Source organism: Vanacampus margaritifer, chromosome 2, assembly GCF_051991255.1.
Source record: "Vanacampus margaritifer isolate UIUO_Vmar chromosome 2, RoL_Vmar_1.0, whole genome shotgun sequence".
NCBI classification, from domain to species: Eukaryota; Metazoa; Chordata; class Actinopteri; order Syngnathiformes; family Syngnathidae; genus Vanacampus; species Vanacampus margaritifer.
Genome location: NC_135433.1, coordinates 11,998,456 through 12,014,580, shown reverse-complemented (window position 1 = coordinate 12,014,580; position 16,125 = coordinate 11,998,456). Strand labels below are relative to the sequence as shown.

Genomic DNA, 16,125 nt, shown 5'->3' with positions numbered 1-16,125 from the left:
AAAATGGTAGAAAATGTAGAAATGGAGTCCATGTAACACAATGAGAATATAGGTATATGCATGCATCAAGTATTTAGACACACACAAAGCAGTAATTCATTTTACTTACACTTTATTTTGGAGTCAGCCAGTCCTTCATCAAGCATAATTGTCTGAAAATAAGCCTCCTCAGTGTCCATTTATAAATATAATATTTAGTCTCTTATTTATTTCAGGACAGCTGTCTCAAAGGCCATTTTTATTCTTTGGCTTTCAACACAGCATGAGTCACTGCCCTTGCTTTAGTGCTTTTTTAATTACATTTAATGCTTTTAAATGATTATATTCAATTTTATATTTATGTGCAGCAATTTGTTTCAAAATTGAGTTGTTAACACCATACTTGGCAAATAGACTACAGTAGTGACGTCAATTAGTACACATGATGAACGCCACAACCTGACAAAGGCATGCTTTCATGTAACACATTGTAGTGTTGATGTTTTCAATCATGACTGCGGTTTCCTCACTGACATTGATTGCAGTTGTATGTTCTGCGTGAGGTGACCCGACGGTGCTAATTGTGGTGGCAGCAAAATGTCAAACCGCACACAAAATACACACGCTCCCACACCGCCGGTACCACCTGACAGGACATGTAAACGCTCAAAGTAGATGCTCACGCGTACGCACGTCTTCTTCAGCCCATTTCTCAGGCTCACTTTCCACAGCGGCACAGGAAGTCACAGGGTGACCCATTTATTTAGATTTTTTTTTTTTTGGTATTGTTTGGTCAAAGCATACTAAGAACACTGAAAATGTACTGCACGTTTTCAGACAAGAATTAGCCATATAATAAAAATAAACGATATAATCACTATTTACTGGATATAACTTGCTGATGTGATAGACTGTTTTTCTTTTTACATTCACATGCCTCTCAGTACAAAACAGAGCCTTTTATTTTAATTTTATTTTTTAAACAAATCATTATTTAGCAGCCACCAACAAAAGAAAAAGACTGGTATTTTCCAGCTGATATTTTGGTTGCTGTTTATTTGGTACATTTGGTAAGCATTCAATTTTGTTGCATCCAGATAAAAACATGAGTATTTAGTTTTTTTTTCATTGTTTCATATATAATAGACACATACACACCTATATCATAATATCTAATATCATTCTCTCTGGATTCAGACGAACAAACTAGAGACAAAAACACAAACCACTTTTATCTGTACTCTCTACTTGGTCAAAAAAAGAAAGAAAGAAGGAAAGACGTAAATAGAGGGAGGTTAAGCCAACTGTGGTTAAGATCTTGATTGATTGACTGAATTCTCAGGGACTTATAAGGTGGTAAATAACTGACTTCTGAGTCAAGAAGCAAGATATTCCCTATCCATGGCATTGTGTATTTTGCCAGCCTAAAAACCTCATCTGAAAAAGCACATACAGTTAAAATGTACAGTGGACCACCACTAGGGAACGGGCCCGCCATCAAAAGGCGGAAATCTACTTTATATATGATCTAACTGACGCCCATTGTAAATCCAATCGTGTTTTTTTTAACTCTTTGACTGCCAAAAACGTTAAATAACGTTTCGTAAAATTCTATGGAGGAGTGCCAAAGACGTTAAAAGACGTTTGTTTCAAAACAGAGGTGAAACTAACCATTTTCTATTGTTGATTACTGAAAAACGGAATAAGGTAGAAACAAACTTTTTTTTCTGATGAAAGATGAGAGTCCAATCTTTCATTTGGTAGTATGTGTGTTTCCATAGTCCAAACACATAATTTTCTGTGGACCTTGAAAGATCAGTCAAAAATGCTTAAATCGGCTGGCACCCACGGCATCCCTTTTCTGAAAACGTCTGGCAGTCAAAGAGTTAATTAAACCCCTCCCCCCAAACAAACATGGATAAACCACCATTAAAAGAGAAGTCAATCCAAAAACTAATTTCTTGACAATAACATGTCCTATGAAGCCCCACCAGTCTAAATACGGTATTCTGGTTAATATTGCGTTAGTGGAATATGAGTTAAGCAGCAAAATCCAGCAGTTTTTAAGCAATATCAGAAGGCGGCCATTTTGGTCACTTGCTGTCCAGTGAAAATGACATCACAGTTGCTCAGGTCTCAGGTTAACAACCAATCACAGCTCAGCTTCAGAAAACAGGTGAAGCTGTGATTGGTCGAGCCCTGAGCAACTGTGATATCATCTTGAGTCGACAGGAAGTGGTAAAATGGTCGCCCCCTGAGATGAATAAAAACAACTGGATTATATTCCATATATGTAATATCAATCACAATGTCATCTTTAGATTAGTGAGGTCACATATTGTAAAGAAATGTTTAAGGCTGACCACCCTCAGGATGACTGGTGGAGGTGTCTGCGCTCTACGGAGGGCTCGAGTTAATCATGATTTTCAGCAGCAACAAAGAATAAAAATGGATCCATCTCAGATGGACGCATTGCTGAAAGTAGATTGTATCTCTTGCAGGATGAAATAGCCTGTTTTGCACGACTCCACTGGCATAGAGGAAGGCCTGTATGTTGTACAAGCAACGGGCCGGCCTGCAGCGCTAACATTAGCTGCTAGCACATGTGCATGCGTCTGAGCGCTATCTATCTGAGATAGATCAGGAGGAGTCGAGGGTCTACTCACCTGCACTGGAAGATGGAGAGGCAGGCTAAGGTGTGAGGAGCTACGGTGGCCTGCAACCTGTTGCTCCTCCCCGTTCACACCTTTTTTATCTTCCTCGACCTCAACATCTTCCTTTCCAATACAAAAGCCGGAGTCGGGGCTTTGTGTACCTCTCTTCAAGCTCTCACAGCTTGGAGACTCGGACAAAGCAGGGCAAAGGTGGAGAGAGATGTTAAAGTTCGGATTATGTGCCTTGTGCAAAATGTGAAAATCATCTTTATATGCAAAGTTGCCAAATTTGGGATCAGTTTGAACGGAGCTGCCGGAGGAGCTGGACACAAAGTAGCCCAAGTTGGAGAAGCACGACGACGAAGAGGACGAACTGTCCGCAAGCCTGTTCTCATCCGAGCCAGCCGACGGTTCGATGTTATTTGGAGGATGCAGGGCACAATTGGAGGTGGGCGGGGTGAAGGCGGAAAGACCCGCATCCCTGCTTTCACACACCTCCACTGGGGAGATGTGCTCGACAGGTTGGGCAATGTGCAAGGATTCAGCACAGCTAGGGTTCAGCCATTTCTGGAGAATGACATTCATAATAAGGAATTTGAAGAGTTTTTTTTTTCTTTTGTGTATGTATGCACATAATCAAAAGCTTTATTTACCTTTAAATTTCCACCATGCAGAGTTTGGAAGTACTTTGACGGATTTGGAACTGGCGTTAGTTTGGAGAATCTGAAATAGTACACAAAGTATTAGGCAGGCCACTTTATTAGGCACACCTGCACAATCTGTAGAGATCAAAGAGCGGCATTAAAACTTCAGTTGTTCCATCATTAACTCTTTGACTGCCAGGCGTTTTCAGAAAAGGGATGCCGTGGGTGCCAGCCGATTTAAGCATTTTGACTGATCTTTCAAGGTCCACAGAAAATGATGTGTTTGGACTATGGAAACACACATACTACCAAATGAAAGATTGGACTCTCATCTTTCATCAGAAAAAAAAGTTTGTTTCTACCTTATTCCGTTTTTCAGTAATCAACAATAGAAAATGGTTAGTTTCACCTCTGTTTTGAAACAAACGTCTTTTAACGTCTTTGGCACTCCTCCCTAGGATTTTACTAAACGTTATTTAACGTTTTTGGCAGTCAAAGAGTTAAAGGCAAAAGCCCAAAAAATAATACTTTTAAGAAAATTACACATCATCAATCTCGACCTTCAGAAATGTATTCATTTAACAATGTTTGTTATTGTGGTTGTTTGCAAGTTGTGTACAGCTTTGAATCAAACTTGCACAAGTACGGTGCCTACAAAGTGATATCAAACTGCATACACACAAATTTTACTCACCTCATAATGATGCTACATTTGTAAAGCACCAGCATCAGGATAACCATGACAACCACGATGATCAAAACAGCCATTTTGATAGCAGTTTGAGACAGATTCCAATCTAAAATAAAATTTTAGAGAGTTTGACAAGCCGGCAAGCTGGTATTGGGCTCCTCTCATCCTTACCTTCATTTGCTGATTCTGGCCCCGCGAAGGATGCGGTTGGACTCCAATCACTCCACTGGCTGCCTTCTCTGTCTGCTGGCTTGACCTTTACACGAACCTGGTGCTTGCCTTTCAGCTGTCCGATCCTTAATTGTGGTTCATTGGTGGAAAATGTGAAAACCTCCTGGTGGGACACACAGTTGCATTTTTTTTTTTGAGTGGCAATGGCTGTTTAACAGCATCACAGCTATTTGCATTTAAGATAAAAAGCATGTGTCAAGGCTATACTGTACAGTTTGTGAGGAAATGAGCATTTGACACATTAGGTTCTCTTCATTTCGTACTTAATATATTCACAAGAGGGGCTCCAGGTAGCGGAGGGGAACCGTCACTTGCCGGCGATGCAGGTTGGCATGGGTTTGCTTCCCCGCCTGGGAGACCATGTTTGTGTGAGTGAGTGCACAAAATATATATATATATATATATATATATATATATATATATATACACTCAAGAGTCCTTTCATATTTGTGGTTCATAACTTGGACTTTTTTTTTCAAGAATTTGTTAATTAAAATGTAATTGTTCAACTTCTATTGCTTCATTTCATATAAAATAGCTCATTTAAAAAAAGTTAATTGACTTTTTGTAAATTGCAACAAAAAACATTTGGTCATGTTTATAAGCCATGTTAGCACTTAAAAAAAAAAAAGTATGTATATATATATATATATATATATATATATATATATATATATATATATATATATATATATTTTTTTTTTAAACACTACAAAAAAAACGGTGTACTGTACCAAAAAATGCACGGTCAAGTGACAGGTACACTCGATTTAGTAAGAAAAACATGAAAAGATCGATACGACATCCTCCATGTGAACTGCTTTCATACACCAATGCTAAGCTAACTTCCTTTCCATAACATTTGTATGGACTCTTTTCACTGCACTATGGCCGCCGGCACGCCACATACGTACACATACATTAGCAGTTTCTCAATTTTCTTGTACGTCATCAGTTGTGGCTCGAATTCAGTTCCAATTGAAAGTACGCATAAACCAAGATTGAACGGAAAACCTGGATGTTGTTCCTGACTATAGCTTAAACCAGGGCTGTCATATAGTCACGCATTGCGCGTGACACACGCGCATTTTTCTCCGCTCTCACACTTTTATTTCTCACGCTAAGGAAAAGTATCTGTAACCAGGATTGAAAAACTAATTTCCAATTCAATTTTTAATTAATGTATTTAATTGAATAAGTTTAACGTTTGTGTCATGCGGTCACGTGACTTAGCGCACTCAGCCATTCGAGGTATGCGGAAGTGGTTGGCCACGGGTTGCAAGCGACACTGGGCTGGCGAAAATTTGCCACAAGTATTTTGTTGATTGTAGGGGTCGACCGCCGTTGCTGTCGAGCGAGTGAATCGGAGCCAAGTACAGTATGATTAAATTACGGAGTTGCTGAGTTGTGTTAACATCGCTTTTCCCCCTTCATTGTTTGAATGGGTTAGCCTAGCCAGTAATGTATGCTGTTTTCCAGGATGGTCGGAAGTCTAAGGTGGCCCTGAAGTGCAAAACGCAAAAACAAAAAACTGACATGACTGCAAATCAAAAAACACAAACCAAATTTTAAAAAAACACACAAAAACAAAACACACTAAAGCAAATCAAAAATCGCACAAATGAAAAGGTAATCACAAACACAAATCAGAAAACAAACACAAAAAAAACAGAACAAAACAATAAAAAGTAATTGCAATTACAAATCAAAAAAACACAAACAAGTAATGTCAAATACAAAAAATACAAACAAAAAACAACATAAAAAATAAAAATGTAATGCAAACAAATAAAAAACACAAAGACAAAAACCGGAACAAAACAACAAACACAAAACGAACAACTGCAACATTTTCCTAACGGAAGTAGTTGGTAGGTGGGGGAAGGGGGAGGGCTTTAGGAACCATACTCGCGACTGATTGGACGAGAGGTGCAGCTTGATTGGATGTGCTCACCGGTGATTGGCACGCGTGCGAGAGAGCTCTTCCTTTTACGCGAACTAAATATCTGCCCTAAATGTTGCGGTTGTTTTGTTTTTGCGGCAACCTTTTTTGTTTGTGGTAACCTTTTTGTTGTTTTGTTCCGTTTTTTGTTTTCTTTGCATTACATTTTTATTTTTAAGATTGTTGTTTGTTTGTTTTTTTATTTGTGTTTGCCATTGCTTTTTTTGATTTGTTTGCGATTACCTTTTTGCTGTTTTTTTTTCTTTTTTTTGTTTTCTGATTTGTGTTTGTGGTTACCTTTTCATTTGTGTGATTTTGATTTACTGTGTTGTTTTGTTCTTGTGTTTTTTTTTATATGATTTGTGTTTTTTGATTTGCGGTCGTGTCAGTTTTTTGTTTTTGCGTTTTGCACTTCAGGGGCTTCCAAAGTCGGAAAAAAAAAAAAGTACCCCGACTTCACGACGGACTACTATGTGACTCACTCTACAATGGCGACCCCTTTGGAAACACAGACCATGAATGGTAAAACACAATTTACTCAAGTATAAAACTAGATAGCTTTCTTCATTCATAAATTCGACATAACTTCACGTAACAACGTACGTGACAGTATGCCGCTATCTTTCTGCATGGAATTATACGGTGAACTTGAATGCTTATGAAATAAGATAAAAACAATAAATGAAGCAAAATTGCAAGAAGGCAAGTTTGCTGGAGGTCGAAATACATTTTGCGGACCAAAATAAAAAACAATTTATCACTATCCGCCATTTTGGTTGTTTACTTTCGCCTCTAACGGCCTCCAGGTGGCGGAGTGGAACCGTTACTTGCCTGCAATGCAGGTTGGCGTGGGTTCGCTTCCCCGTCTGGGAGACCATGTTTGTATGCGTGCGTATTTGTGTGAGTGAGTGCAAAAAAATACACACAAAAAGCTCCCCATTCATTTCAATGCGTCAGCCTTGCCTAGCGTAGCTGTTTGTTGTGTTGTTGTGTGTGTCGTGATATTTCTCTCAATATGATTCATCAAGTAAAATGCCATTAAAGTGACTTATTTATAGGATTGTGTATTACTGTGTGGAGAATTTTTTAATTGGAGAGCTTTAGAGTCCAGTCGCTTGGTTAATACTTGGGATGTCGTTCATTCATCCCCCCACCCTTGATCGATCCTCGACTGAAATCTCACTCCAAGGTGTGTGGTCAAAAGTTTACATATTGCAGCCCTGCTTGGGGGTAATTTACAAGTAGTGATAGATATTATAACATTTTTAATTTCTTCATTTCATATATTAACCATTGTTATACATTATTAACACTTTAATTCTTTATTAACCATGTTGAAATGTTTTATAGAGGTAGAATAGTGTTGTTCGGTATAATTTGACCTTAAACTGGGACATACTAGTTTAGTCTAAAAAAGTTCCTTCTCAGCGCTTTGTGCGAAAACACATTTGGTCCTTGAGAACAGAATCTGTTTTGAACACCCACACCTGACTCTGTTTTCGCCATCGCTCACGGAAAAGTACCAGAGAGTATGTTTTGTCTACAAATGAAAGAGAGGAGGTCTTTTTAACTATAAGACACCGTTGTGCACGCGGAAGAGCTACATTTGACGCTCTGAATCCCACCTGTTTAAGTGATGATTAGAGGCAGTTATTTGTCCAGAGATTCTCTGTTTTTTATTAAATCATTTTTGCAAAGGTGTATTTTTCTTGCATTAAATCTATCTTCATTTTTGGAACACGCAAAGAGGACATAATAATTTATTCCTCTTTCAGTAGGCAGCCCAAATCTGGAACTACAGTAACAGCTACAAGGGGCGTTATGAGTGGACCGGACACTAATCCAGGCTCCACTGGTTTAATGTCCATTAAATTGAGGTCCCATTGTAGTATTACCACAATGACTGTTTTAACAAATAAAAAATCATTTTAAGTGCAGTGTTAATGTTTAAACTGAGTAAAATGTTAAAATGGCTTACAAACATATTCAATTCTCAACACTAGTTTACAACCATCGCTACATACAAAATGGTGTACGTGGAGTAAAAAATAAATAAAAAATCAGTTCTGCAGTAAAGACAGGTAAAACAAAACAAAATAAAATGAGTAATTTCATAAGTAAGTAAATAGGTAAGTAAATAAATAAAATGAATAAACCACTGTGAGCAATACTGTAGGTTGGCCACTGATGCAACATTTCAAAATGTAAATACAATACTTGCCTTTGTCATTGGGTGACTCTTTTGGGTCTGAACTTCGTAGTCAAACAGTTTGAGGTGCGTGGAGCGGGGGCTACCTGAATGCCAAACTATCGCCGTGTGATTTTCAGTGAGGCTGACATTTGGGAGGCCTGGGGGGTGCATTTTAACTGAACACAAACACACACACAATCTTGAACTTGTTCTGGTAATAGATACAAAATGTAAAGAGATGACAAAATAAACTCTACACACTGTGATTTTGAGGTTTATAGTCTTTGAGGTATTCCACCAACACACCGTTACATTCAATGGAGATGTTGGGCATCACCTCAAAAAGATTGAATTTCTGGAGCAAGCCATTGAGACATGAAACAGAGAAGATCAAAGTGGTGCCTGTAAATGATTTTGTTTCTACATTCCTGTAAACAAATGAGCTTACTTTATTTTCAAAGACAAAACTGCATCCCGGTAGTGCGTTACGTTGTTGTTTCACCTTGCAGCTCTGACTAAGTCGATAAAGAATACAAAATCATCGTTATTACATATTAAATGAATATGTTATTGATGTGCCTTACTTGATCAGAATCGGATGTATCTCTCCATCTTTCTTGATTCGTGTTTTCTTGTAGCCAAAGATCATGCAATCGTCCACTGAAGAACTATTGAGTGTGCATGTCACATTGTTGATGAAGTCATTCACACAAGTGAGCCCTGAAATGCAAATAAATGATTAAAAGGTTGTCGTGGAACGAAATGAAGGTTGGCATGCTTGCAGCAAACTCAGAACTGAAATATAACCTTTATCCTTACACGCTCTGTGGGAAGTTAAGGATGTTCAGTCGTTTTTTTCAACCATGTCTTTGCATCTTGAATCTTGACTGTCACATTCAATTCAGGCTGTCTCTTAGAGATAGGGTAAGAAGCTCGGTCATCCGGGAGGGACTCAGGTTCGAGCCGCTACTCCTCCGCGTTGGGAGGAGCCAGTTGAGGTGGCTCGGGTTCAGATGCCTCCTACACCTCTCTGGAGAGGTGTTCCGGGCATGTCCCACTGGCGGGAGGCCCCGGGGACGATCCAGGACACGCTGGAGAGTCTATGTCTCCCGGCTGGCCTGGGAACGCCTTGGGATCCCATCGGAAGAGCTGGTCGAAGTGGCTGGGGAGAGGGAAGTCTGGGCTTCCCTCCTAAAGCTGCTGCCTCCGCAATCCGACCCCGGATAAGCAAATGGATGGATGGATAGATGGAAGACCCAAAATGCGATATTCCGGCCTATTCCCCGATGCATCTGGTAATTTGGTGACTGAAAGTGAACTCGATTTTAGACTCGCTAAAACCAGGTCTAAGTTATGGTGCAGGTGGCGATTTTGGTGGATTTAATTTGGGCGCAGGCAGACAGATTCTGAGCTCCACGGATGTGTGGGGTGGATGTCATCGTATTGCATCCATTAATATGACAACAGTGTGTAACAATCCTCTCAATCAATGTAGAAATTAATTAATTGAAGAAATTCCTGACAGCGACGCACAACTATGGGTGCAACTATGGATGCACGATTAGGGGCGCAAGGCGGTCTTCAAGTGGTCATCCACAGCGGCCAACTTGACATCATCTGCAAGTTGAGATCTTCTTGCAGTTGCCCCCCCCCAAAAAAAAAAAATTGAATTCTAAATTGAGTGAAATGAACCCTTTGCTTATCGGACAACACGATGATAGCCACAATGGTGTCTTAGATGATCTTGCTGACGTGGCCAGTTTATATCTTCCCCCTTTCAGACTTATTCCTTGAACCTCCTCACGTTTATGAAAATACATATGATGCCTGATTTTCATTTCTGTTGAGAAATTAATGATTCATCGGTAAAGCCTTTTGGGAAGTTCTTTTGATGGTAAGTTTTGAACGTAAACGTAGGGTAAAAAAAGAGGGAATGAAGGGTTAATTAAAGGATTAATTAATTGTAAATATGGTGATTGGATTTATATGATTATCATACATTTGCTGTGATGCATAATTTGCAATCATGAAACTTATTTGACTATGAAATGAGAAAGCACTAGCAGCTGAGCAGCAAGAAAAGGGACTCTTGCCAAGAGGAGAAAAACATCTAACTGCAAGATGTTTATAGCGTACCCGCTGATGATTGCAAAAGTCTTGCTAAACATGAAAACTGACATTTCCCATAGTCATGCAAAGACATCATGAAGAAACATCCACACCCATGTTTTAAGATATCGCTCTACTGCGTCCACCCCTCCCCTTTAGAATGTATTTTGAGGGACCTCCTTGATGCAAATAAAAAGATAAGAGTGCGAAGAAACTGTTTTAGAAAGTAGCAGCAAATTGTATGGTGCGATTCTTCTCCGTTCTCCTCGCTAGCTTGTAAGAAGGTGCAAAGGTGTCTTCTCTCCTTCATTGTGTTGTCGTTTCTATGACTGTCAGCTTATTGAACCTGACATGCGCGCTGATCTCCTTCATCTACATACCATGCAAATTGCGTGTCTCTCTCTCTCTGTGCTGAATTTAAAGGGAATGAGGGGAGCCGCTTCGACTGGACGGAAAACGGCTGCATTCCTCCCAAAACACAAGTCAGACTTCACTACACTTGGCGCTGGGCACGAAAATGGGGCCTAAAAAATCGAATATAATTTAAACTGACAAAGCCAGTGGGATTCAACAGTGTATGTTGATAACTGATATTAGCATAAGCTGTGTCCAATTAGCACGAAGGCTCACAGAATGAACAAACAAAATGAGTCGAACCTTGCAAGTTTGCCTCGCTGTCCGTAGGATGAAGAGAACACAGAAGCATCAAGATAAAAGAGGGCTGTAATGTCCCCATCTTCAGTATAGTCAATCTATGAACAGAATGGTCAAAAAAAGAGTAGCATGATATGAGTATCACAACATGGAAAACTGGAGCAGTGGGAGAGGGAAAAAAGTCACTTTTAATACACATTTCTCAAGATAATGAGATCAAAAGTTTACAGTTGAAGAGGGAATGGGCTCTTTGCACAACTCCACTACTTCCTTAACTCAATACCACTCCTTCATTTCCCGTCTTTCATGAGTGGACAAGCTGATTAATGCAGGTGTGCCTCACCACAGTAATCACGACAACAGTGGCCAGACACACCTGCATTAATCAGTTGGTCCACTCATGAAAGACAGGAAACAAAGGATTGGTATTAAGTTCAGGAAGTAGTTGAGCTGTGCAAAGAGCCCATAGTTTGCGACAACATTTAGGCCCCGTCCAGACGAAAGCAAAGACGGCTTTGTTCCTCAAAAAAACCTCGTACACACAGAAGCATTTCAATACTTGCGTGTTTCCAAAAGAAGACGCTGAGGACGTTTAACGGCTGTAATGTATATGCCAAGTCTGGAGTGGCGCTGTAGCGCAGGGAAAGCATAGAAGAAGAATCAGCGAAGAAGACAAACACTTTTTCTAACTTTTTTGCAATCTACAGAACAAACATGACTTTGCATGTATCAAAACAACATGAAAAAGACGGACACAGGAGAAGTGACAATGGCGGGTGATTCAAGTACAACACCGCTTGTTGAACGTGGGAATAAAAAAGCTAAATATTTTGCTGCAAAAGCATAAGCAACCTAAGGAGGCTGCGTGAAACGACTACGACACGGCTATCCGCCATTGTTGTTGACAGACTGACGGTTCGCGCGCAGTCACGCGAGAATTGGCGCATACGTCATCAATGTGCGACAATGCGTCGTCATCGAACTGCGACCATCACGTCATCGCTGGAGGAGTATCCTGCACGGTATCCTGAACGGTAAGAAACTTGTGAGGATACATTGAAACTGGCTTTCGTGTGGACGGGGCCTTACTCTTAGGCCCCGTCCACACAAAACCAGTGACGATGACGAATGTCAGCAGATTGATAACGTATGCGGCGTTGGCGGATAGCCGTGTCGTAGTCGTTTTGCGCAACCTCCTTAGCTTGCTTATGCCTTTGCAGCAAAATATTTTGCTTCTTTATTCTCACGTTCAACAAGCGGTGTTGTACTTGAATCACCCGCCATTGTCATTTCTCCTGTGTTTGTCTTTTTCATGTTGTTTTGATACATGGAAAGCCATGTTTGTTCTGTAGAAATTTTTTTTGTGTCTTCTTCGCTGATTCTTCTTCTACGCTTTACGTTAACTCCCTGTGGCTGCGCTACAGCGTCACTCCAGACTTGCCATATAAATTACAGCCGTTAAACGTCCTCAGCGTCTTCTTTCGGACACACGCAAGTCTTGAAATGCTTCTGTGTGTACGAGATTTGTTTGAGGAACGAAGCCGGATTTGCTTCCGTCTGGACGGGGCCTTAAACCACAGTGCATAGAAAAGGTCAGAATCTACGTTAAGCTAAACACTCACACATTTGTGTTTGTACTTAGAATAAAACAGAAGTAAAAATACTAATTATAAAATAAATAAGAACTGTCTAACAAAAAAAGCTTGAGCCATTTTAGAACAGGGACTTTTCCGGATTCAGTTGCTGTAGTTTTCTTTTTTAGAAATGAGTCATTATTGTATGAGATGATAAATGATCACAAGCAGATAAAACAAAAGTATGTGTTAGAGTAATTACTAAAGCTGGCTAAAAAAAACCTCACACTCCTTTATTAAAGTTAAAAAAAAAAAGGGCGCTCAAACTAAGAAGAAAAAAGATTTTTTGTTAATGTAAAGTGAATATCAAATAAATAAAAAAACACAATTATTTAATGATAACAACTGCCACAATACACGATACCCGTTTGTGTGCTTTCAGATTAGACATTGCTGAGGGCCAGAAATGAAATGAAAAAGTTTTTCAGGAATCACTCTTGTAGCCAACAATATCAAATAATTCTCTTAAAAAAGGCCACGTCCTGCTTCTATCATTTGTAATTCCCCTCACTTGATAAATCATAAATATGCTGACAAGAAAGTCATGAAGAATTCAGGGGGATCTGAAATGAAGAATGAATAAAAGTGTACAGGTTGGAAATCGAATGCTGATACCGTACCTGACTTTCTAGGCTTAGCGAAGACAGCAGTACATCCCTGAGCGGCGTCACATTGTCGTCCCTTCTGCCGGACGGTCGAATTGAGTCCTTTTCTTTGATCTCTCACCGTCCTTCTTCCCTTCCGCATGCTCTCATTTTCTTCTTCTCTCTCTGTCTCTCTCTCTCTCTCTCTCTCTCTCTCTCTTACTCATTCTTTGGCTTCCTTACTTCTTTTTGGGTGGCCGCTGACATTTTCCAATCGTCAACCACAGCTGGGCCTTTACAGGAAGCGAGTGATAGTGAAAGAGTGACGAGCAAGGGTGAGGTGGGAAGGTGAGTAAAAATGTCAGACGCAACCGCCTCCCTCCGCTCGCCACCACCTGTCACAAACCCCTCACCTCCAATCACAACTTACTACCATCGTTAAGATGTGCACTGGAAAGACAGTCAACACCACATCCTGTTTCTATCGCAGTGTCAAGACAGACGTTCACGTTGTCCTCTGAAGTGGTTCTAGTCAATGAAACACAACTTAAAAGAGATCCAAACGCCCAAAAAAGCGAATATGGAACCATATTTAGAAGCGCACAGCTATTTAAAAAAAGCAGCAAAGCAGCTGCAACGGCGCACCCGAGACCACCACACCACTCAACCACTTCAGTGGCGGACGTGCAGGGAAAGACGGTTGGAGGATGTCTTCTTGCTCAAAAGGTCATCAAACATCTGGGGAGAGTCATCAGGGCTTGGAATGCTCGAGGGGTCACCGAGCCACAATTGGAATTTATGAATGTGAAAGACGAGTGCAGGGGTGGCCAAGTTCGGTCCTCGAGAGCCACTATCCAGCCTGTTTTCCATGTTTCTCCCCACTGACACACCTGATTCATGATCAGGATCGTTATCAGGCAAAGCTTGCTGATGAGCTGATCATTAGATTCAGCTGCGCTGAAGGCGGGAGACATGGAAAACAGGCTGGATAGTGGCTCTCGAGGACCGAACTTGGCCACCCCTGGACTAGTGGGATCCCCCAGGGATCATTCCTTTGACCTCTTCTTTTTGTTAATTCCATAGTTGTGCAAAACATATGCATTTCACACCAGATGAATATACTTTATACTATAAACTACAAACTATAGTTAGACTTTAAAGCAGATGGGAAGTTTTAATAAAATTGGAAGAAAATCATGTAACTTTATACTAATTCTTATTATTCTTATTTCATGATTTTTCCCGATATCAACTTCATGTCTCTCTGCTGTAATTAGTGTCATATTTTAAATATGTCAATGTTATTTTGTATTTTGCTCTTTGATATTCATTTGTCTGAATCTAACGTTCCTTACTGAGGTTACTTGGGATGATGGAGTGAGCAAATGAAAAGCTTCTTTTTTTAATCTGATATAGGATAAATTGTGTTTGATTTACTTCATTTTCTTTAATTCCTCATCGGAGCCACAAATTAAAAAAAACAACAACAAACTTTTTTTTTTTAATTAAAGCAACAACAAACTTTTTTTTTTTGTTTAGTCATGCTGTATTTAGGATTAAGAAATGCCTCAATATTATGACTTAGACCTGTGCAATCTAATACATCCACCCAAGAGCTACAGTATAGGTCTGTGATAGATTTCTAATGATTTTGACTGACATTAGCTACTGGTGCATCAAATAATTCTCTATTCTTCTGCGTCGGTTTTTGATTATTGTTCATCTTCAACCCTATTTCCAATGAAGCTGGGTCATGGTGTAAATTATAAAATGTAAATAGAAATAGAATTCAATGATGATCAAATCCTTTGCAAATAATATTCAATGGATTGCAGTTGAAAGAGGAATAAATTTTTTTGTCCTCTTTGCGTGTTCCAAAATTTGAAGACAGATTTAATGTAAGAAAAAACACCTTTGCAAAAATGATTTTTTTAATCTAACAGAGATCTCTGGACACTCAAACAGCCTCTAATTCATCACTTAAACAGGTGGGATTCAGAGCGTCGAAATGTGTCTCTTCCGCGTGTACAATGGCTTCTTATAGTTAAAAGACCTCCTCTCTTTAATTTGTAGACAAAACATATCTCTGGGTACTTTTCCATGAGCGATGGCGAAAACAGAGTCAGGAGTGCGTGTTCAAAACAGATTCTGTTCTCAAGGACCAAATGTGTTTTCGCACAAAACGCTGAGAAGGAACTTTTTTAGACTAAATAGTATGTCCCATCTTATGGTCAGATTATACCGAAATCAACACCACCTTCTCTGCACAGGACACAAAACATCTCGACAAGGTTAATATAAAGAATTAAAATGTTAATAATGTGTAACAATGGTTAATATATGAAATGAAGAATTAAAAATGTTATATCTATCACAGTACACTACAAAGACGAGATATTTCATGTTAGAACTGATAAACTTGTTGTTGTTGGACTATTTGCTCATGTAGTTGCTCACAAAGTGGTGAACCTCACCGCATCCTTGCTCATTTGATATGCAATTTATGTCACTCACCTGTTTCCAATTAATCCGTTCACCTGTGGAATGCTCCAGCAGGTGCTTTTTCAGCATTCAGCAACTTTTCCCAGTCCTGTCCCTACTGGTTTTATGGAAAAGGCAACAAATTTAAAGTGGAAGTCAACCTTAAACATTTCTTGACAATAATATGTTGTATGTGACCTCATTAGTTTAAATATGACATCCTGATTAATATTACATTGTGGAATAAGAGTTATGAAGCAAAATCCAGGCGTTTTTAGCCATCTCAGGGGCGGCCATTTTGCCACTTGCTGATGACTAAAGATGACATCAA

General features: G+C 39.6%; 1 protein-coding gene across 2 annotated transcripts; it reads right to left on the bottom strand.

Annotated features, from left to right (window-relative positions):
• Nucleotides 1-1,015: 1,015 nt before the first annotated feature.
• il2rb (interleukin 2 receptor, beta) lies at nt 1,016-14,123 on the bottom strand. 2 transcript variants are annotated; one of them, XM_077555561.1, is made up of 10 exons: nt 13,350-14,123; nt 11,099-11,193; nt 8,917-9,052; nt 8,781-8,847; nt 8,594-8,687; nt 8,363-8,508; nt 4,140-4,302; nt 3,972-4,074; nt 3,287-3,356; nt 1,016-3,200 (listed from the first exon to the last, which is right to left on the bottom strand). In XM_077555561.1, exons 2-10 carry the CDS (start codon nt 11,175-11,177, stop codon nt 2,439-2,441), a joined length of 1,620 nt encoding a protein of 539 aa, XP_077411687.1. In that variant the 5' UTR covers nt 11,178-11,193; nt 13,350-14,123; the 3' UTR covers nt 1,016-2,438. The 2 variants fall into 2 exon arrangements, with proteins under 2 accessions (XP_077411687.1, XP_077411686.1); XM_077555560.1 differs by having other exon boundaries at nt 8,594-8,847.
• Between the last annotated feature and the right edge of the window lie 2,002 nt (nt 14,124-16,125).